This window comes from Dendrobates tinctorius, unplaced genomic scaffold (assembly GCF_039654945.1).
Source record: "Dendrobates tinctorius isolate UK_male_01 unplaced genomic scaffold, ASM3965494v1 ptg000022l, whole genome shotgun sequence".
Classification (NCBI taxonomy): Eukaryota; Metazoa; Chordata; class Amphibia; order Anura; family Dendrobatidae; genus Dendrobates; species Dendrobates tinctorius.
The window spans coordinates 91,478,643-91,500,256 of record NW_027361690.1 but is presented as its reverse complement, the minus strand read 5'-3'; the positions used below and the strand labels follow the sequence as shown (position 1 = coordinate 91,500,256).

The following is a 21,614-nucleotide window of genomic DNA, read 5'->3' as shown; positions in this document are numbered from 1 at the left end:
AATCCCAGTCAGATTATTGATGGCAGGGAACACAGTACAAAGTGTGGCCAAGAGGTGGAAGTTCAGATCACGGGAACCACTACACCATTCTCTGACCGGAATCACATATGCAGTTTCCAGTCTCAGCAAATAACAGACGTTCCTTAAAAGTTGCCTTCTTTTTAGTTCCATTTCGGCTTTTGGCACAAAAAAAAAAAAAAAAAAATAAGAACACCAAAAAACTTGCTTCTACCGTTTCAGCCTAAAGCGGACATCTCTATGCTGTGCAATAACATTTTAGATGAATGAGCACGCTACAAGGAAGAATGTTGTAAAAGTGACAGCATTTACCCTTCAGCCAGGGTAATGTGAATGCATAAATCCTTTCAGCAATGACAAGACAGTTGCCATTATCGAACGTTCACAGCAACTTGGTCAGTCACATGTCTCTGCATGCTCCGAATTGTACAAAAACATTAAAAAAAAAGACAATCACTGCATTTTACGTGACCAGTCAATACTGCACATCTGTATTCATCTGGATGATTGTTGCTTTGTTGTTTTGTTTTTTTTAACCTTGGATTCATATGGAATCAGATCACGCTTCACTGGGGGTCAGGTCACAGAGGTATGCCCCACTAGAAGCACCATGAGGATGCCCACTGTAGCATTGGGGGGGGCTACGTCGGCCACCATACTGCCCGTGTATCACAAAATCCTGGTATGTGCATCAAACCTTACAGAAAACAAAAAATGAGGAACTGGAAAATTATGCTATGGCTGAAAAACTGGTAACCCCATTAGCATTTAATTTGATGAAAAATTTATATATATATATATATATATATATATATATATATATATATATATATATATATACATACATACACATACATACATCTCCAGATTCAGTCTTGCAATTTAAAAACTGATGTAGAACTAGGAAGGTAAAAAGGATAATCTACCGGTAATTCTAGGCAGTGCTGTGCAGTCGTAGAGTCGGCGTCTGTATAAAATACATAAGTTGGATACATTAGTTCAATGCAGTATGTGTTGAATATTTTTTAATGAGAATTTGGGAAATTTATGAAATCTGTGTTCTGTTCCTGATCTAACTAAGCCTTTAGTTGAGAGTAAGTAAGTAAAGTGGAGAACAGACTTATCCTCTACAGATCAGAGGGAAAGAAGCACTGGGAAGGAATGTCTGCACTCATCTCAGAACTGCTAGCGTGAACAGGATTAAGGCAAGTAAATAGCTTGATTATTGTATCATAATGGTGATGTTACCCCATTTTACTACAGTAAATTTATCATTTAAACATGAGCCATGTATGAGGGAGCAGGGCCGGGACGAGGGGTTAGACAGTAGGCACCAGCCTAGGATGTTGCTTCCTGCCTCCTCGAGGGGGGCGCATTTTGGGAGAAGAAAAAAAAAAAAAAGTAGTAACATGGCTGAATACCGCAGATATTCAGCACAGTGACGGCCAGGGTGCAGGCACATAGGGCAGCAGTGTCAAGTCACTGACACCACTCACCCCTCTCTGACTGCGCTCCAGATGTCACTCCCACCCAGCAATCAATTGTATTTGCATCTGCTATGAGCCGCGACGTCCAGGACAGGAGCTGTAATCAGTACCCTGCCTCTAACTCCAGCAGAACGGAGCTCACTTCAGACTGGCGCCTTGTTCGAGACGGCGTACGTATGGGGAGTTGCATGGTGCGATATGATGACGTCAACGCGCCATCCAGCATCCACTGTAGAAAAAGATGCCACTGTGGGCCTGGATTAGGCGAGTATAGGTTGTCCCCCCCCAATCCCCGATATTTTGCCAATGAATGGAGAGCATAAGAAGGGCTGGCTGTGGGGAACATCATACAATATAGGAAATGGAGGGAGCATCATTGTATAGGGGGCTGGGGGGGGAATTATAAGGTATACTGGGAGGCTGTGGTGGATGTGTGTATATGGAGGGGGATGTTGTGGATATCACAGTATGGATGGCTGTGGACATCATACCATGTGGGGGAACAGTGTTTAGAGGGTATACAGTTTGGAGAGGACAACATGGTGGGCAGTATGAGGGCAAAGTGTGAAAAGGGGCACATAATGGATATGAAGAGGGGAATTATGAATGGGGCACAGTATGCAAAGAGAAAATTGAGGAGTCTGAATAAAAGGTTTCACTTACCAACTCCACAGCCCCGATTCTAGGGTAGTAAGTAGCCCATGACCACCTGTAGTTTCAAACGGCAATGCAAGTCATTTTCAAAAGTGACAAACTGCTAGTATGCCACGCCAATATTAATCATTCTCAACCAGCATTGCAGTATCGAAAAACCTCTAACCAAAAAAAGAAATATTGAAGGCAAAGAAGCTCAAGTTCTTTTCACACAAGGGGGCTGGCAGTATGAACTCCGTTTCACTTTGAAACGCTGCATTATTTCAGAAAAAAAAAAAAAAAAAAAAAAGCATACGTTAAAAGAAGACAGGGACCAAGCCGCAAAGTAGACTAGTTGGTAGATTAAAGTCAAAATAATATAAGAGACAGTTGTATAAGAAAAAAAAAAAAAAACACACAGGTAGGTGTGATATGAAGGGACGTGTTTTCAGTCCAGTACAGTGATCTTACACCGGTCAAACACGGAGTGCTATTACCATTACGGACAGAGCCATAGACCTCAGTTTTCTTGCTTGAAGTACATCGTTCATTCGAGACCCATTAGGGTATACAGACAGTAGCGGCACCTATGAGAGCACACGGGTCTCTCCAATATATTCAGTGTTATCGCATTTAAGTTGATACTAATTTTTTACAGTATAAAATGATTTCCATCAATTATCCGCTAATGCATGTTCTGAAGTATTTTAAAACACTTTTCAATTTCGGATTGTTGATACAAGATCAACATATAAAGCAGAACTACAGGGATTGTGGTCATAAATATATCAGTGGAATAAACTCGAGTAGTCAGACACCGCTCTATGCTGATGAGGGGCAAAAACCTTGAAACAGCCGGTCTGTATAGGGGTTTCTGACTGAGCATTTATCCCTACTCTTGTCGCAAGGTTCTTTAGGGTGCGTGCCTACAATAAGTAATTTCTGCGGATTTGACTCTGGGTATTTATGCAGCGTCAAACCCGCAGCGGCCAGATGTTACAGTATAGTGGATGGGATTCCTAGAAATCCCATGTCCACTATGTGTGCATAGTCACCTGCGGACACTGACATACGGCGAAGCTTTCAAGAAAGTAGTATTTGTAAGCCAAAACCAGGAGTTGGTTAATAATACAGAAGTAGTGACGCGTTTCTATTATATGTTACACTCCTAGTTTTGGCTTACAAGTACTGAGGTAAACTCACCAAAATACTCAATATGTGCACATGGCCTTAGAGGGTCAAACTGACTTCTAAACAAGGTATTAACTTCACCTAAATGGTACGTGAGAATTTTTTGTGAGATACTTCTCCAGGGATATGGAGCCCCCTACACAGACAGGCGAGGTGGTATATCTCAACTTCTCCATACACAGGAGCACTCTCTTTCCTAGGCGCTTCGGTGCTCTCTATGAAAAAAAGACGCTGGCAGACTCCTCTGGCAGCAACACAACTCACAGGGAGCAAAAAGGATTGGTAACCTGAAATTGGACATTCTGGAACCTTACCTACCCTGCTAGTTTGTTGGGGGAGAGTTAGGAGGCCCACGTACTGAAGCTACATTAGTCTAAGGTGTATAGCAGATGTTTTTCCTGGTCCATGTTACACCACACGACTACTAGGGTATATGGCTGTGTGAAAAAGCCCTACAAGTCTGTTCATAAGCGGATCAATCTGATGTATGAGGGCAGCTTAACTGTCCAGAGAAATGAAGCAAAGGATAGACTTTGCTCTCCTTGGGAAACTCATCTAATGCCACTTCTCTCTGCTTTAGGTAGGTTCCTTATAGTAAAGGATTGGGCAACAGGAGCACATTCAAATGGTAGAAAAGCATACAAGCAAGTGTTTTTATTTTCTTTTTTTATTAAATGGAATTGTCACCAGGTTTTTGGCCCCTAATCCGAGAGCAGCATGATATATGGGCAGATACTCTGTTTCCTATGTGTAACGTACTGAGCTTCTTGTTGCAGTTTTGATAAAACCAGTGTTTTATCAACAAGGACTAGTATTATGTATAACTAGTATTATGGCGGTAGCAAAAGCCTGGTGACAAATTCTCTTCCAAGTTAAAAAAAAAAAAAAAAAAAATGCCTATAGATTCCTGCTGTATTGGTCGTGGCGGCCATTAATCGGCACCTGATAGCTGAAGACAAACAGGCAAAAAGAGAAGGGTTAAAGGGAATCTGTCATCCTTTTTTTGGACTATCAGCTGCTGGCATTGACATCAGGGGCTTATCTACAGCATTCTGTAATGCTGTAGATAAGCCCCCCCCCATGTAACCTGAAAGATAAGAAAAACACGTTAGATTCTACTCACCGGAGGGGGCGTTTCGGTCCGGCGCCTCCCATCTTCATACGATGCCGTCCTCTTCTTCCCTTCCTGTCGTGGCTTCGGCGCAGGCGCATTGCTCTGTCCTGTTGACGGCAGAGCAGAATACTGCAGTGCGCAGGCGCCAGACCTCTCCCGATGCCTGTGCACTGCAGTATTCTGCTCTGCCCTCAACAGGGCAGAGCAGTGCGCCTGCGCCGAAGCCACGACAGGAAGGGAAGAAGAGGACGGCATCGTATGAAGATGGGAGGCGCCGGACCGGACGGCGACACCCATCGGACCAGACCGCCCCCTGCGGTGAGTATAATATAACGTGTTGTTCTTATCTTTCAGGTTACATCGGTGGGCTTACCTACAGCATTACAGAATGCTGTAGATGAGCCCCTGATGTCAATGCCGGCAGCTGATAGTCCCAAAAAAAGGGTGACAGATTCCCTTTAACACTGGAGCCATCTGTAAACTGAAAGAAGGGGAAGGACACCACATTTAAGAAGGGACCAAACATGCAGATTTCAGCAGGACCAGGTGACTATCTATGAATGTGGACCTCCCAATTCTTTTATGCCAGATGATATCAGGGAAGAGAAGTCGTAGGCATGTAAAATTTCAACTTTCAATCATTTTGTTCTCAGGGAAAGTAAGCAGCCACTACAGGGGCTAGGCAGCAAAATATTCACACTTCCCCATTAAAAACACACAAACGACATTTCTGCATATCACCAGCTCTATTGTATTATTACTACCCCTTTACTACATAATGAATTATCTGTGCTAAAGTGCCCATTTATTTATTAACGAGGAATACATACTCGGGAATACATAGGAATAAATAGAATAAATAGGAATACAAACTATGTGCACACTAAGTATTGGGTACAGAAATTTCTGCAGCTCTTGTCAGAAAAAAATTAAGTGGCAAAAGTGCACTTTTTTGGTGAGGATTTCTCTCCACTCATTAGTATGGGCGAAATTTGTAGCAGAAATGCTGATAAAATAGACATGCTATAGATTAAAAATAGGCAAGACACAAATTAGCAAGGTGTGCATGAGACTTCAGGATGATCACTCACTTTGCTGGCATCAGGAAACCCTTCAGGTTTTTGTGACAAATCTCCACTGAAGAAAGAAAAAAAAAAGAAGCAGCAGAAAAGCACGATAGTTTTTTTTTTTATTGTTATTTAGAATAACTAGTCTTACCCAATCCCTATCAATATCTAAGCAATGGGGCTCAGCGAGTGCTGCAGCCTGTTCTGCCGTCTCCCCGCCACCTAGTAGAGGTCATGCTCGGTACTGCAGAATTGTTGCAAAAGGGAAAAAAAAAAAGTTACAATGTATGCTTCAGGTTTGTACAACAGTGTAGGACCATAACTTGGAAGAGATCATAAGGAAGTTACTACTAGATCAACACTTTCATTCATAAAAAACAGATGATATCACCGGGTTTCCTGCAGGCGGAGGACGTCCCTAGGACACGCACTTCCAAATGCTGACTGCTTTCCCCATGTGTCTAGTTTGCATTTGAATGACCAGTGAAGGTTCAAATGCCGGCCGATGACCTCCAAGGCCATACATACTGTAATATCCTCATAGCACAGAACTATGGGTGTGCACAACAACGCATTTATATCAGATCAGGTGCTGGGGCCGCACTCAGATAGCCGGCAGTCCTCTCCTGACTCCGCCATACACATTTGGCTCCTCTGGTAATGGCATCAGGCACTTACATTTAAACTGCCCGACCTGCTCTCTCCTGACTTCATTTGCTGGGGGAAAGCTGGAGCACCCCCATAAAATGAAAGGAGATCTCACCAGTCTTTATGAAATTCGCAGGTTCAGCTTACTTTAATCTAGTGTGAATGGGGCCTATAGAAATTAAAGCATGTGGTAAAGTCAGAGCCAAAGCTTTAAAATTCAATATACCAAACTTTTTTCCCCCTAAATCTACTGTCAAGGTCATGCACATTAGAGGATAGTCCAGCCCTGACTGTAGGTTCAGCCACTATTTAGGTTTAGAAGCACTTTAATGGGAGGTCATCTGAGAGAAGCATGATGTAGGGGCAAAAACCCTGATTCCAGCAGTGTCCCTTACTAGGCTGCTTGATGCAGTTTTAATAATCTCCTCCTGATAAAACATGGATTTTATCACTAGAGGACTAGTAAATCTGCAGCTATGTAATTCCTCCATATTTGTGAGTGGTTTAAAACTCCAGCCCCATCACTGATTGGAGTCTTTGTATACAATGTGCATAGGACAAAAGCTGCGACTCAGTGGTGTGGACGGTGTTATACAGAGCTCAACATTCAGAGAACTGGTAAATCTGCAGCAGAGAAAACTGTGATTTAACAGAACTGCAGCAAGCAGCCCAGTAAGTGACACAGCGCTGGAATCAGGTTAGGTACCTACATCAAGCTTCTCTCAGGTGGGGGAAGAAAAGTCCTGGTGACAGAGTCCCTTTAATGGACCGCATGATATGCTTTTGTAACAATCATTTATAGACTGCCTATATACCAAAAAGGTATTACACAACACTCCCCACTAATTTACATACTAAACAACCACAGATGGATCTAACCATGCAGATGACACAAGTCAAAGCCTAGACATCAGGACAAAGGCAATCCAACAACAGCCATAGTAAAGGCTCAGTCGTTATATGGTACCTGCCCAGCTCTAGCTCGCACGACTTCTTAATACTGTATATGCACTGGGCGCTACTGTACTCATCAGCCCTATAAATAGGAATTATAATAGATGGCCTTTAAGTAACACTATTGATCGGCAGATCATTATATGGTTTCTGTGCGGTTCCATTGATCTGCATGCGATTACAGCGTGATTCTTGCCATTGCACGCCTTCTCAGATATCCTGGAGCCTCTTATTGCCCAGGAAGGGGGCGGGTGAGGGACATGCTGGGGTCTGCACAGATCACACTGGAATACAACACTAGAAACACAGCTCTGGTGGAAACGCCACTTTCTGCAGCATTTTGGCTCCCAACTCTTGTGAAAGGATACAAGTTCTCATAAAGCTATTGAACTTGTATACAGTGCCTACAAGTAGTATTCAACCCCCTGCAGATTTAGCAGGTTTACACATTCGGAATTAACTTGGCATTGTGACATTTGGACTGTAGATCAGCCTGGAAGTGTGAAATGCACTGCAGCAAAAAAGAATGTTATTTCTTTGTTTAATTTTTTTTTAAATTGTGAAAAGTTTATTCAAAGGGTCATTTATTATTCAACCGCTCAAACCACCAGAATTCTGTTTGGTTCCCCTAAAGTATTAAGAAGTATTTCAGGCACAAAGAACAATGAGCTTCACATGTTTGGATTAATTATCTCTTTTTCCAGCCTTTTCTGACTATTTAAGACCCTCCCCAAACTTGTGAACAGCACTCATACATGGTCAACATGGGAAAGACAAAGGAGCATTCCAAGGCCATCAGAGACAAGATCGTGGAGGGTCACAAGGCTGGCAAGGGGTACAAAACCCTTTCCAAGGAGTTGGGCCTACCTGTCTCCACTGTTGAGAGCATCATCCGGAAGTGGAAGGCTTATGGAACTACTGTTAGCCTTCCACGGCCTGGACAGCCTTTGAAAGTTTCCTCCCGTGCCGAGGCCAGGCTTGTCCGAAGAGTCAAGGCTAACCCAAGGACAACAAGGAAGGAGCTCCGGGAAGATCTCATGGCAGTGGGGACATTGGTTTCAGTCAATACCATAAGTAACGTACTCCACCGCAATGGTCTCCGTTCCAGACGAGCCCGTAAGGTACCTTTACTTTCAAAGCGTCATGTCAAGGCTCATCTACAGTTTGCTCATGATCACTTGGAGGACTCTGAGACAGACTGGTTCAAGGTTCTCTGGTCTGATGAGACCAAGATCCAGATCTTTGGTGCCAACCACACACATGACGTTTGTAGACTGGATGGCACTGCATACGACCCCAAGAATACCATCCCTACAGTCAAGCATGGTGGTGGCAGCATCATGCTGTGGGGCTGTTTCTCAGCCAAGGGGCCTGGCCATCTGGTCCGCATCCATGGGAAGATGGATAGCACGGCCTACCTGGAGATTTTGGCCAAGAACCTCGGCTCCTCCATCAAGGATCTTAAGATGGGTCGTCATTTCATCTTTCAACAAGACAACGACCCAAAGCACACAGCCAAGAAAACCAAGGCCTGGTTCAAGAGGCAAAAAATCAAGGTGTTGGAGTGGCCTAGTCAGTCTCCTAACCTTAACCCAATTGAAAACTTGTGGAAGGAGCTCAAGATTAAAGTCCACATGAGACACACAAAGAACCTAGATAACTTGGAGAAGATCTGCATGGAGGAGTGGGCCAAGATAACTCCAGAGACCTGTGCCGGCCTGATCAGGTCTTATAAAAGACGATTATTAGCTGTAATTGCAAACAAGGGTTATTCCACAAAATATTAAACCTAGGGGTTGAATAATAATTGACCCACACTTGTATGTTTAACCCCTTCCTGACATCCGACGGTATATCCCTTCCATGGAACCTGGGCCCCTATGCCCATGGACAGGATAGTACGTCGGCGCGATCAGCGGCGCCCACGTGGTGAGCGCCGTTGATCGCGGCCGGGTGTCAGCTGATTATCACAGCTGACACCCGGCACAATGTCAGGGGCGGTCACGGACCGCCCCCGACACGTTAACCCCTTGCACACCGCAATCAAACATGATCGCGGTGTACCGGGAGTTAAAGGGAAGCATCGGCAGGGAGGGGGCTCCCTCCGTGCTTCCCTGAGCCCCCCACGGCAGCGCAATGTGCAGCGCTGCTGCGGGGGGCTCTTTCCCTACAGGCCCCCGGATCCAAGATGGCGACGGGGGCCTGAGGAAGCTGGCTTCCTCAGTGCCTGCAAAGCACAGGCATGAGGAAGCCTTCTGCAGTGCCTGTGTCAGATCGCTGATCTGTCACAGTGATCTGTGATGTGACAGATCAGCGATCTGTCACAGGACAGTGATGTCCCACCTGGGACTATTTAATAAAGTAAAAAAAAAAAAAAAAATATTCCCCAATAAATCCATTTTTTGGAAATAATAAAAAAAAAAACCAAAACAATAAAAGTACACATATTAGGTATCGCCGCGTCCGTAACGACCCGCCCTATAAAACAGTCCCATTAGTTAACCCCTTTAGCGAACCCCTTAAAAAATATAAATAAAAAACGAAGCAAAAAATAATGATTTATTATCATACTGCCAAACAAAAAGTGTAATAACGCGCGATCAAAAAGACGCATATAAATATCCATGGTTCCATGGAACCGCTGAAAACGTCATCTTGTCCCGCAAAAAACGAGCCGCCACACAGCATCATCAGCGAAAAAATAAAAAAGTTATAGCTCGCAGAATAAAGCGATGCAAAAATAATTATTTTTTATATAAAATAGTTTTCATTGCATAAAACCGACAAAAACATAAAAAAACGACCTAAATGAGGTATCGCTGTAACCGTACTGACCCGAAGAATAAAACCGCTTTATAAATTTTACCGCAGGCGGAACGGTGTAAACGCACCCCCCAAAAGAAATTCATGAAACGCTGGTTTTTCTTCATTCTGCGTCCCAAAAATCGGAATAAAAAGCGATCAAAAAATGTCACGTGCCCGAAAATGGTACCAATAAAAACGTCAACTCGTCCCGCAAAAAATAAGACCTCACATGACCCGGTGGGTCAAAATACGGAAAAATTATAGCTCTCAATATGTGGTGATGCAAAAACTATTTTTACAATAAAAAGCGTCTTTTAGCGTGCGACAGCTGCCAAAAATAAAAACCGCCATAAATAGTAAATCAAACCCCCCCCCCCCGTTATCACCCCCTTAGTTAGGGAAAAATAAAATAAAAAAAATGTATTTATTTCCATTTTTCCATTAGGGTTAGGGCTAGGGTTAGGGCTAGGGGCATGTTGGGGTTCGGGTTGGAGTTAGAATTGGGGGGTTTCCACTGTTTGGGCACATCAGGTGCTCTCCAAAGGCAACATGGCGTCTGATCTCAATTCCAGCCAATTCTGAGTTGAAAAAGTCAAATGGTGGTCCTTCCCTTCCAAGCTCTGACATGCACCCAAACAGTGTTTTACCCTCACATGTAGGGTATCAGCCTACTCAGGACAAATTGCAAAACAATTTTTGGGGTCCAATTTCTCCTGTTACCCTTAGGAAAATAAAACATTGGGGGCAAAAATATCATTTTTGTGGAAAAAAATGATTTTTTTATTTTCACGTCCGAGTGTTATAAACTTCTGTGAAGCACTTGGGGGTTCAAAGTGCTCACCACACATCTAGATAAGTTCCGTGGGGGGGTCTAGTGTCCAAAATGGGGTCACTTGTGGGGAGTTTCAATAGTTTAGGTACATCAGGGCCTCTCCAAACGCACATGACACCCGCAGACCATTACATCAAAGTCTGCATTCCAAAACGTCACTGCTTCCCTTCCGAGCCCCGACGTGTGTCCATACAGTAGTTTTCTCCCACATATGGGGTGTCAGCGTACTCAGGCCAAATTGGACAACAACTTTTGGGGGTCCAATTTCTCCTGTTACCCTTGGGAAAATGAAAAAATTGGGGACTAATTGATCATGTTTCTGGAAAAAATACGATTTTTTTATTTTCATGCCCGGGCATTATAAACTTCTGTGAAGCCCTTGGGGGTTCAAAGCGCTCACCACACATCTAGATAAGTTCCTTAGGGGGTCTCGTTTCCAAAATGGGGTCATTTGTGGGGTGTTTCCACTGTTTAGGTACATTAGGGGCTCTCCAAAGGCAACATGACACCCGCAGACCATTCCATCAAAGTCTGCATTCCAAAACGTCACTACTTCCCTTCCGAGCCCCGACGTGTGCCCATACAGTAGTTTTCTCCCACATATGGGGTATCAGCATACTCAGGACAAATTGGACAACAACTTTTGGGGTCCAATTTCTCCTGGTACCCTTGGGAAAATAAAAAAATGGTGACTAAAAGATCATGTTTGTGGAAAAAATACGAATTTTTTATTTTCACGCCCGGGCGTTATAAACTTCTGTGAAGCACTGGGGGGGGTCAAAGTGCTCACCACACATCTAGATAAGTTCCTTAGGGGGTCTAGTTTCCAAAATGGTGTCATTTGTGGGGGGTTTCCACTGTTTTGGTACATCAGAGGTTTTCCAAACGCGACATGGTGTCCGATCTCAATTCCAGCCAAAAACGTCAAATGGCGCTGCTTCCCTTCCGAGCTCTGCCATGCGCCCAAATAGTGGTTTACCCCCACATGTGGGGTATCAGCTTACTCAGGACAAATTGCACAATAACTTTTAGGGTCCTGTTACCCTTGGAAAAATAAGAATTGAGGGTGAAAAGATCAATTTTGTGGAAAAAATATGATTTTTTAATTGTACCGCTGTACGTTATAAACTTTTGTAAAGCCCTTGTGGGTTCAAAGTTCTCACCACATATCTAGATAAGTTCCTTGGGGGGTCTAGTTTCCAAAATGGGGTCACTTGTAGGGGGTTTCCACTGTTTAGGTACATCAGGGACTCTCCAAACGTGACATGGCGTCCAATCTGAAATCCAGCCAATTTTGCATTGAAAAAGTCAAACGGCGCTCCTTCCATTCTGAGCTCTGCCATGCGCCGAAACAGTCGTTCCCTCCCACATATCAGGTATCGGCGTACTCAGGACAAATTGCACAATAACTTTTGCAGTCCAATTTCTCCTGTTACCCTTGGTAAAATAAAAAAAATTGAACCGGAATTATTTTTTTTATGAAAAAAAGTTAGATGTTCATTTTTTTTTTAAATATTCAAAAAAATTCCTGTGACGCACCTAAAGGGTTAATAAACTTCTTGAATGTGGTTTTGAGCACCTTAAGGGGTGCAGTTTTTAGAATGGTGTCACTTTTGGGTATTTTCTATCATATAGACCCCTCAAAGTGGCTTCAAATGTGATGTGGTCCTAAAAATAAAATGGTGTTGTAAAAATGAGAAATCGCTGGTCTACTTTTAACCCTTATAACTTCCTAACAAAAAAAATTTTTGGTTCAAAATTGTGCTGATGTAAAGTAAACATGTGGGAAATGTTAGTTATCAAGTTTTTTGTGTGCCGTATCTCTGTGATTTAAGGGCATAAAAATTCAAAGTTGGAAAATTGCGAAATTTTCAAAATTTTCGCCAAATTTCCGTTTTTCTCACAAATAAACGCAAGTTATTTGAATGAAATTTTACCACTAACATGAAGTACAATATGTCACGAGAAAACAATGTCAGAATCACCGTGATCCATGAAAGCGTTCCAGACTTATGACCTCATAAAGGTACAGTGGTCAGAATTGTAAAAATTGGCCCGGTCATGAACGTGCAAACCACCCTTGGGGGTGAAGGGGTTAAAATGTAATAAAATTTAACTGAGCAACATAACTTTTTGGTTTGTAAGATTTATGCATCTGTTAATAAATCCTGCTCTTGTGTGAAGTTTGAAGGCTCTAACTTATTTGCATCTTATCAAACCTGCTAAATCTGCAGGGGGTTGAATACTACTTGTAGGCACTGTATATTTGATATATATTAAATGTTTTCATCAAATGTGGTCATGCGTTTTATCACATTCACATGAGGTTAAACATCGCATCTTCTATATAAATGAAAAAAAAAAAAAAAAAAGGGAAGATGCCAGAAAACAAAAGTTGCATCAAGTACTACTGTCACCCGTTACATTGAGAGACACAATAGGAAAGGCGCATGGTAAGGTAGGTTCGATCATCCATTTCAGTCAATCTTTGCAATCCTCATGAAAGAACGCGACTACACAACGTTTCCTTCTAAAGCATCTTTCACACTTCAGATTGTTTGTGTCAGTTAAAAGCCGCCAAAAAGCGGATGCGTTCCTAACTGCTGTGATCGGAAGCCACAGGATAGATAGATAGATAGATAGATAGATAGATAGATAGATAGATAGATAGATAGATAGAGAAAGAGAACCGCTGCGTTCTTGCAAACTGCAGCATGACATGTCTTTCAGCTTTTTTTGGTGCAAGAACCCTAAGGAAGTCACATCATGATTTTGGGGGGGCACTAAACATTATCAACATGTACAGGAGACAACAAAGACAAAAAAAAACGCAACATGTTAACATAGCCTTAAGATGAACTGTTCAATGTAGATTTTACCGCTACGTCCAATTTTTTTTTTTTTTTTTAAATAATGGAAATCTGTTTCACAGGTAGAAATTAAGGGTATGTGCACACGGTCAGTAAACGCTGCGTACTTGTGCAGCGTCCAGATGTTACAGCATAGTGGGTGGGATTTCAAGAAATCCCATACCCACTGTGGGTCCAGAGACACCCGCGGAGACGGACACATGCGACGCGTCGTTCCAGACTGCAGCATGTTTATTTCTCTTTTGGAGATGCTCAGTCTCCATAAGATGAGCTTCACCCATACAATGTACTTGATGCGGTGATTCCACACGGTTCAGTGATCACACGCGGAATCACCTGCGTTCAATAGCCGGCAGCGCTTTGGACTGAGCGGACATGAGCTGCGTCCAAAGATAGTCTGCACATACCCTTAGGCTCATCTGGCAATAAAAACACTGGACTCAATATGCAGGGTTTTAGTGGCACTGTCGCCACTTTTTTGCGGGGTGTTCAGATTCCATGGGTGCTTTGTCTTCAGTACAAGTTAGTTTATTCACCTAAAACATTTTTCAATTAGTCATTGCTTTCTATGGATGAAAAACACTGAAAGAATTGACAAGATGCAAATTAAAAAAAAAAACAAACAACGCTGCAGTTTTCGAATTCAGTCAGGAATAAAAAAAAAAAAAAAAAAAACACAAGCGTGTGCATGAGATATCTGAAGTTTCATTGCTTTTGCGGACACTGTAGAAAGCAGCTTGTTTTCTGTAGAAAGGAAAAAAACACTGCGTGTAAAGAGAGCTTAAGGGTGTGTGCACACGTAAGCGTTTTTTTTCGTGTTTTTACCAAATAAAACGCTTAAACATCCCATTCATTTTAATGAATTCCGCACTTTTTGTGCATATTGATGCGTTTTTTTCGCGGAAAAAACACATCACGGTAAAAAATGCAGCATGCTCATTAATTTTGTGGAAAATTCTGCATTTCTAGGAGACCGGGGACGCTCCGGAAAAAAAACGCATAAACGCGTGCTTTTTGGCAAAAACACACGCGGGAAAAAACACACGTTTTCTGGGAAGGAGTCCGGTTTTCAGTCAGGAATTTTCTGCATACGTGGGTACATAGCCTAAGGATATGTGCACGACATCTTTTAGACATCGGCTTACCCACTGAATCTTCTGAGGCAAAGACAGCTTATGAAAACGCCGGCGCCCTCGCTGGGGATTTTTTTCTAATGTTTAGGTTAAATAGCAAGCGATTTACAAGCTGAAGCCGCCCACAGAAAGAGCGTGCTATTAATTTTTTCAATTCTTGGCTTTCCAAGCCGGAAATGGTTAAAAGGAGCGACAAAAGAAAACATCTGCACAGCAATGTTGCCTTTACATTGCTGTGCACCATGTCCATCCTTTGCAGTGCAAGCACATATTTAGGCAAAATCTTATTTAAAAAAAAAAAAAAACACAACAACAACACCTTGTGCACTCCGGCGTGGAATTGCACACAGGGAACAGGAGAATCCCCCGGTGGGCCCCACGACTTTCTATATCAGTAGCATTTCACACAATATACGGTACTTATTCACTATGTACAAACAAAACCAGCATCTCATCATTCATTTATCGAACAGCCTAGTTTATTATTTTACAGATGCATAGATCACATTATTAAGAAGAAGCACACCTCCTCCTCCCAAAGTTTTTAGCCTCCTAATATATTGCAATCATATTATACAGCATGGTATATTTGCAATTGCTCATTTTGCCTTTCTACCCAGTTAATCCTTGTTTTCCCCATTAAATGATGTGATTAAAAACTGACCAACTGAATCCTTCTAAGCTCTATGTAGAAACGGGAGGTCAATTTTGTCTGCAAAAGTCTATGGCAGAAGGAGGAGAGGATCAGCTGGGTCAGGAGTTATAGAGGGGATGTTACATTCAGGGACAAGAAACTTCCTGTTTCTACATAGAGCACAGAATAGGCAAGAATTTACTGGGTAGAAGGGCAAAACGGGCAATTGTAAGTACACAGTGCTATATAATATGATGACTGCAATATATTAAGAGGATAAAAACTGATAAGAATGCTTTTTTTAAATGAGGGCAATATAATATTTGCACATAGTAGAAGAGTGGGCCCCCAGAGTCAGATACTGGTGGACCCTTAGAACCCCAGTCTGATACCGTGTGCACTAACTCTGAGGCTGTGTTCACACACAGCGTTTTTTTAGCGGTTTTTACCGCGGTTTTCACTATAAAACCGCTAAAAATAAGCTGCACAGTCATTTCTATGCATTTTGCACTTTTTGTGCACATTGCTCCAGTCCATTGGGGGGGAGACGTAAGGCACCAAATATGCCAATTTTCTTATCCAACTGAGCATTGTAAGAAATGAAAATCCAGTTGAACGATAAAGAAAACGAGCAAATCTGTCTCCAGTAATTTCGATGTCTTGTATCTGCCCAATGGCTTGAGGAAAATAAAAATAAATAGTTTAGGTATTGGTTGCTAGTTGTTAATTCCACGGTAGTGAAAAAAGAAGATTGACCTCATCCTTTAATACTAAATTTTCAGCAAAATCAGCTATAAAAAAGGAGTAAAAAAATAAATAAATTGAACAATATTATTCAATATTGACGTTGGTCTATCAGCATCAGACTCTCTAGAGAAATAGTAAAGAGGAACAGCGTAAAGCAGAGTTGAAAATAAAATGTCCCAGATTTTCCAAATTACAGAGAAGCATCATGAGAGCCGACTAGTCCTCAATAATAGAACGGAGCGTTATTGACAGTTTGGGGCCCGCTGACCAGGTAACATTGCTGTATAAACCTTCTTGCGCTTTGGCAAAACAGGATGTCTTCGCCCTCAGTGGCTTCTGCTTATGGCAGAAGTAAGGGTGTGTGCACACGCTGCGGATTCTGCTGCGGATCCGCAGCAGTTTTTGCTGCGGTGTACAGTACCATTAAAATCAATGTAAAATGAAAACCGCAGTGCAGACTTTTTCCCCGAGGATTTGCTGCGGTTTCAAAACCGCAGCATGTCAATTCTTTGTGCGGATTCCTCTGCGGTTTGGCACCTGCTCCATGGCAGGTGTCAAACCGCAGGGGAAAACCGCAGGCTAAACCGCAGAAAAACTGCAGATAAACCACAGGTCTTTTGACCTGCAGATTTACCTGCGGTTTTCATCAAATCCACACCGAAAATTCGGCAGAGCAATCCACAACGTGTGCACACACCCTTAAGATATTTGGTAATCCTCGGACACACTGGGTAAGGGAATACCTGCATGTGGCACTTCCAAATGTCACCATGCTGACACATCAGAGGCTAAGCAAGCCCGACACTAGCAAAAGCGCTACAGCAAGCGATGGCCACAGATCCCAAGACTCACCTAGAAGAACGCTCCTGTGCCCAAACCAAACGCTCCATCCGGCCCCAATCATAGCATTGGTCTTTTTATATACGCTAAGGCTATGTGCACAAGCTGCGGTTTTTGCTGCGGTTTTGGCCGCTGCGGATCTGCAGCAGTTATGCAGACAGTGTACAGTAGCATGTAAATTTATGTGATTTACAGTCTGCTATGCACATACTGCGGATTTTTAACTGTGGAAAAGCTGCGGTTTTGAATCCGCAGAAAGAAATGACATGTCACTTCTTTTCTGCGGATTCTGCTGTAGTTTACCATCTGCTCCATTGTAGAGGTGATAGACCGCAGGGGAAGACCGCAGGGGAAAACCGCAGGTCATTTTACCTGCAGGTCCGGAGATACAAATCCGCAGCGTGTGCACATAGCCTAAGGCTGTGTGCCCACGTAGAGATTTTTAAGCGTTTTTCGGCGCGAAAACGTTTAAAAATCGTGTACAGAACGCCCCCATGCATTCCTATGATATTCTGCACATGCTGTGCTAATGCTGCGCTTTTTTCTGTGGCGGAATCGCATCGCAGAAAAAAAAAATCGCAGCATGCTCATTCTTTTGTGCGGAATCGCAAAGAATTGCCGCAATTCCGCACCCATAGGAATGCAAGAGAATCGCTTACTTCCCGCATGTGGCTATGCCCACCATGTGGTAAGTTAAGCATCTCATGTGCGGTTGGTACCCACGGTGTGGAGGAGAGGAGACTGTCCTCCAGGCCCTGGGTACCATACCCCTGTAAAAAAAAAAAAAAAAAATCTGGGTATATTTACCTTCCGGCGTCCCGCGCTGCATTCCCGGCCTCAGTGTTCCCAGTAATGCCTTGCGGCACGGTCCAGTGATTACATGGTCTCGCGAGATCGCTATAGCAACGCAAGACTACGTCATGACAGGTCTCGCAAGGCATTACTGGGAACGCTGTGGCCCGGGATGGCAGCGCGGGACGTCGGAAGGTAAATAAACCCCGAGTTTTTTATTTTTTACATTCTCTCTTTTACTATTGATACCGCATAGGCGGCCTCAATAGTAAAAACCTGGTCACACTTGTCAAACACTATGTTTGATGAGTGTGACCAACCTGTCAATCACTTTCCAAGCGATGCTTCAAATCGCTTGGAAAGTGCTTGAATATCGCACGCGAAAATCGCGATCATAATCGCGGAAAAAAAGCGCGATTTCTGGGAAGGAGTCCGGCTTTTGGTGTGCGTTTTAACACGCAACGTGGGCACATAGCCTAAAAGGGACTTTTGGAGTCTTCTAAGATCCAGGTATGAGGGTAACACCTGCACCTATCACAGTTACGCCACAGCTAAAAGCCTTGCTCTATAGAAGCAAACGGAAATTATGTGTGCCAGTCACAAGCCACTGACGGACGCCTTTTGGGTTGTGGCAATAGTCCGGGCGACGGCCTATTGCAAATTTTCATATAGGAGACAAAGCCCTAGGCCGACGTCACACGTCCACGAAACAGGAATCGGGCTTGGATCACAATACCAGATACATCCGATGGGGATCCTGACCAGAGCTACCTGCCTCAGGCATAGGAGCTGGGCACTGCGATCAGAGCAAGGGCCGGATTTTACAGAAGAGACAGATTATAATATATTTTTATATATTTTTTTTAAAGACACCAAAATCAGCCTTGCCATCCTCCCATCTCCCCCTCAGCACAAGCGCTGCCTCCAGTCTTTGTTGACATGTGGTGGCGTGGAGGTAGTTTGCAATACACCGCCAAGCTCAGTGATTGGCTGCAGCTGGTCATGACATCAAAGACATGGGGCAGCAGCGGCAGAGAGGAGGTGTTGCAGCGAATGGGGCCAAGGCCTCTTTCACACATCAGTTTTTTGCCATCAGTTACAATCCGTCTCTCTCTCCAGAATCCTGTTCCTTTAAATTCCTACAGCTTCGACGGATCCGGTGCATCAGTTTTTTTGCAATCTTCACAGTTTTTTTTTTTTTTTTTTTTTCACAATTTGACGGACTGTGACTGACGGCAAAACACTGATGTGTGAAAGAGGCCTAAGGCTGATGTTTTAGATACATCAAGACCAACGTAGCAATAAAAAGCCAGGTACATCTACTATTTAATACGCTGCTTGCTGCCAGTGAATAGAAGCGTCGCAGGTGACCGGGCCGCCGCATGCGCCATGTAGCCTCCCATCTCCAGAGATCGGCAGCACTGAGGAGTGTCGGGCCGCACTCACAGGGTTTTGTGCAGATCTGCTCCACACCGGGAGAACTTTCTACGAGAAATCCTTCATGGTTCTGGGAACGGGTTTTATTTTTACGCTTTTCTTCTTATGTCTGGGGTAAGTGCACTTTTTTCCATCGGGTGTTTTTTTTTCAAATTTCTTTAAAGCGAATCCTGATGGAATCTGCTCCAAACTAAGTGATGAAAAAGCTGCAGAAAAAAATATACTTCTCAAAAACTCCTCTCAGGAAAAGGAGCGGAGCCACCTGAAAAATGTGTAAGTTTTTGTTGAACGCTGCACAACATTTCGTGTGAACACTGCCTGACAGCAGCTCGGCCGGTCTGGTGACCAATGGAGCAAACCCTCAGCTGTGACACACTCACTGACAGCAAGCAGCGGTACATATTAGCGCCCCCCCGGGCGGTGCACTCACCGGGGCCGCACAGGCGGCTGTAGTGGTAGGGGTTGCAGCACACGCCGTTGCTGTCCGCTCCTCCGGGCCCCTGACAGCCGCTCAGAGCCTTCAGTTGTCCGGGATGCTGCAGCTCAGGCCAGCGGAACAGTCTGCAGAGCAGCAGGTGAGGCGGCGGCGGCCCGGCCCGGGTCACCAGCACACACGCTCCGGCCGCTGCGCCCCGGGACTCCACCGCCTCCAGCAGCGCGCACAGAGCCGGCTCCTTCAGGCGCTTCAGCACGGCCGCCGCTGCAGAGCGCAGCTCCGGGGACCCGCCGGGCGGCTCGGACAGACCGCAGCAAGACACTCCCCCATCACCGCCCGCCCGGCTCCGCCACAGGCGCCGAACCAGCCCGGTGCGTCTGGACCTGAACATGCGACGCCCCCGGCGGGGATGCGCCCGGCTCTCACTGCAGCCTCAGCGGCAACCGATCCGGCATGTGTGGCTGCTGCGCGGAGGTGGCACAGCCGGGGTGGGCACGATCCGCAGTCCTCCCAGTGCCAGGCAGGGCTGTACTCCACACAGGACGGGCTCCGCACACAGCTGCGGCTCCCGGGTCACATCTCTCCGCTCCGGAGCTGTCACATGGCCGCAGCTGAGCGCAGAGGATGCAGCTCCGGGGAGCGCACAAGCATCATCCTGCCTGGGGACCACACTGACAGGGGGATGCACGGGGCTGTGCCGGCTCCGCTGCTGCTCCGTCCCCGGTAGCCCGGCTTCTCAGTGATGCGCAGCGGCTCCGGTTCCCCGCCGCCAGTACACTCACACTGGCAGCTTCGGTTCTCTGCGCTCTCTCCGCTCTTTGTGCTCTCGCTCTCACACACACTCTCGGGCCCTGCACCGGGCGCCACTATTGGCTGCTTCCCGTCACGTGACAGTCTAGACACTTTGGCGGCTCCGCTGCACTGACTGTTGCGCAAACAAATCTCAAGTTTCTTAACTCTTAAAGGCGCCACGGCCCCGAATCTCCCCAGTCATCAGCAGCGCTGTGTCCGGCTGGTGGCGGAGCGTCCCGGGCACTCACTCAGTCTATCCGCGTAATACCGAGGCGCTAAGGCTAGTTTCACACTTGCTTTTTTTTGCAGCGCGTTTTTCCCGCAAAAAAACGCATTGAAAAAACGCATACATAAGCATACAACTGCTGCGTTTTTTTCAAGCATTTTTATGAGCATGCATGAAAAAAACGCAGCGTTTTTGCGCGTTTGTATGCGTTTTTAGCGCGTTTTTACCGCGTTTGCGTTTTTTTCCAACATTTTTAGGTGGCCCCTCACACTACCCAAACCATGACTTTACTAACCCTGACCCTAACCCTGACCCTAACCCTAACCCTGACCCTAACCCTTAACCAAATCATACTTAACCCAAACCCTAAACCCTAACTAACCCTGACCCTAACCCTGACCCTAACCCTTAACAAAACCATACTTAACCCTAACCCTAACCCTGACCCTAACCCTTAACCAAACCATACTTAACCCTAATCCTGACCCTAACCCTAACCCTGACCCTAACCCTTAACAAAACCATACTTAACCCTAATCCTGACCCTAACCCTGACCCTAATCCTTAACAAAACCATACTTAACCCTAATCCTGACCCTAACCCTAACCCTGACCCTAACCCTTAACAAAACCATACTTAACCATAATCCTGACCCTAACCCTGACCCTAATCCTTAACAAAACCATACTTAACCCTAATCCTAACCCTGACCCTAACCCTGACCCTAACCCTAACCCTGACCCTAACCCTTAACAAAACCATACTTAACCCTAATCCTGACCCTAACCATGACCCTAATCCTTAACAAAACCATACTTAACCCTAACCCTGACCATAACCCTAACCCTAAACCCCCTTAACTAACCCTAACTCTAACCCAAACCCCTAAATTCCATGGTTTAAAAAAAAAAACGCATATGCAAAAAAACGCATACATGAGCATGCCAGTGCGCACAT

The 21,614-nt window shown here is 44.6% G+C and overlaps 1 protein-coding gene across 1 annotated transcript in view; it reads right to left on the bottom strand.

Moving 5' to 3' along the window:
• The window catches only part of SMAD6 (SMAD family member 6), a 104,901-nt gene extending 84,381 nt beyond the window's left edge, over positions 1 to 20,520 (bottom strand). Inside the window, exon 1 of the mRNA XM_073568905.1 lies at positions 19,633 to 20,520. Within this exon, the coding sequence (XP_073425006.1) occupies positions 19,633 to 20,029 (397 nt within the window). The 5' untranslated portion in view covers positions 20,030 to 20,520. The remainder of the gene's footprint in view (positions 1 to 19,632) is intronic.
• Between the last annotated feature and the right edge of the window lie 1,094 nt (positions 20,521 to 21,614).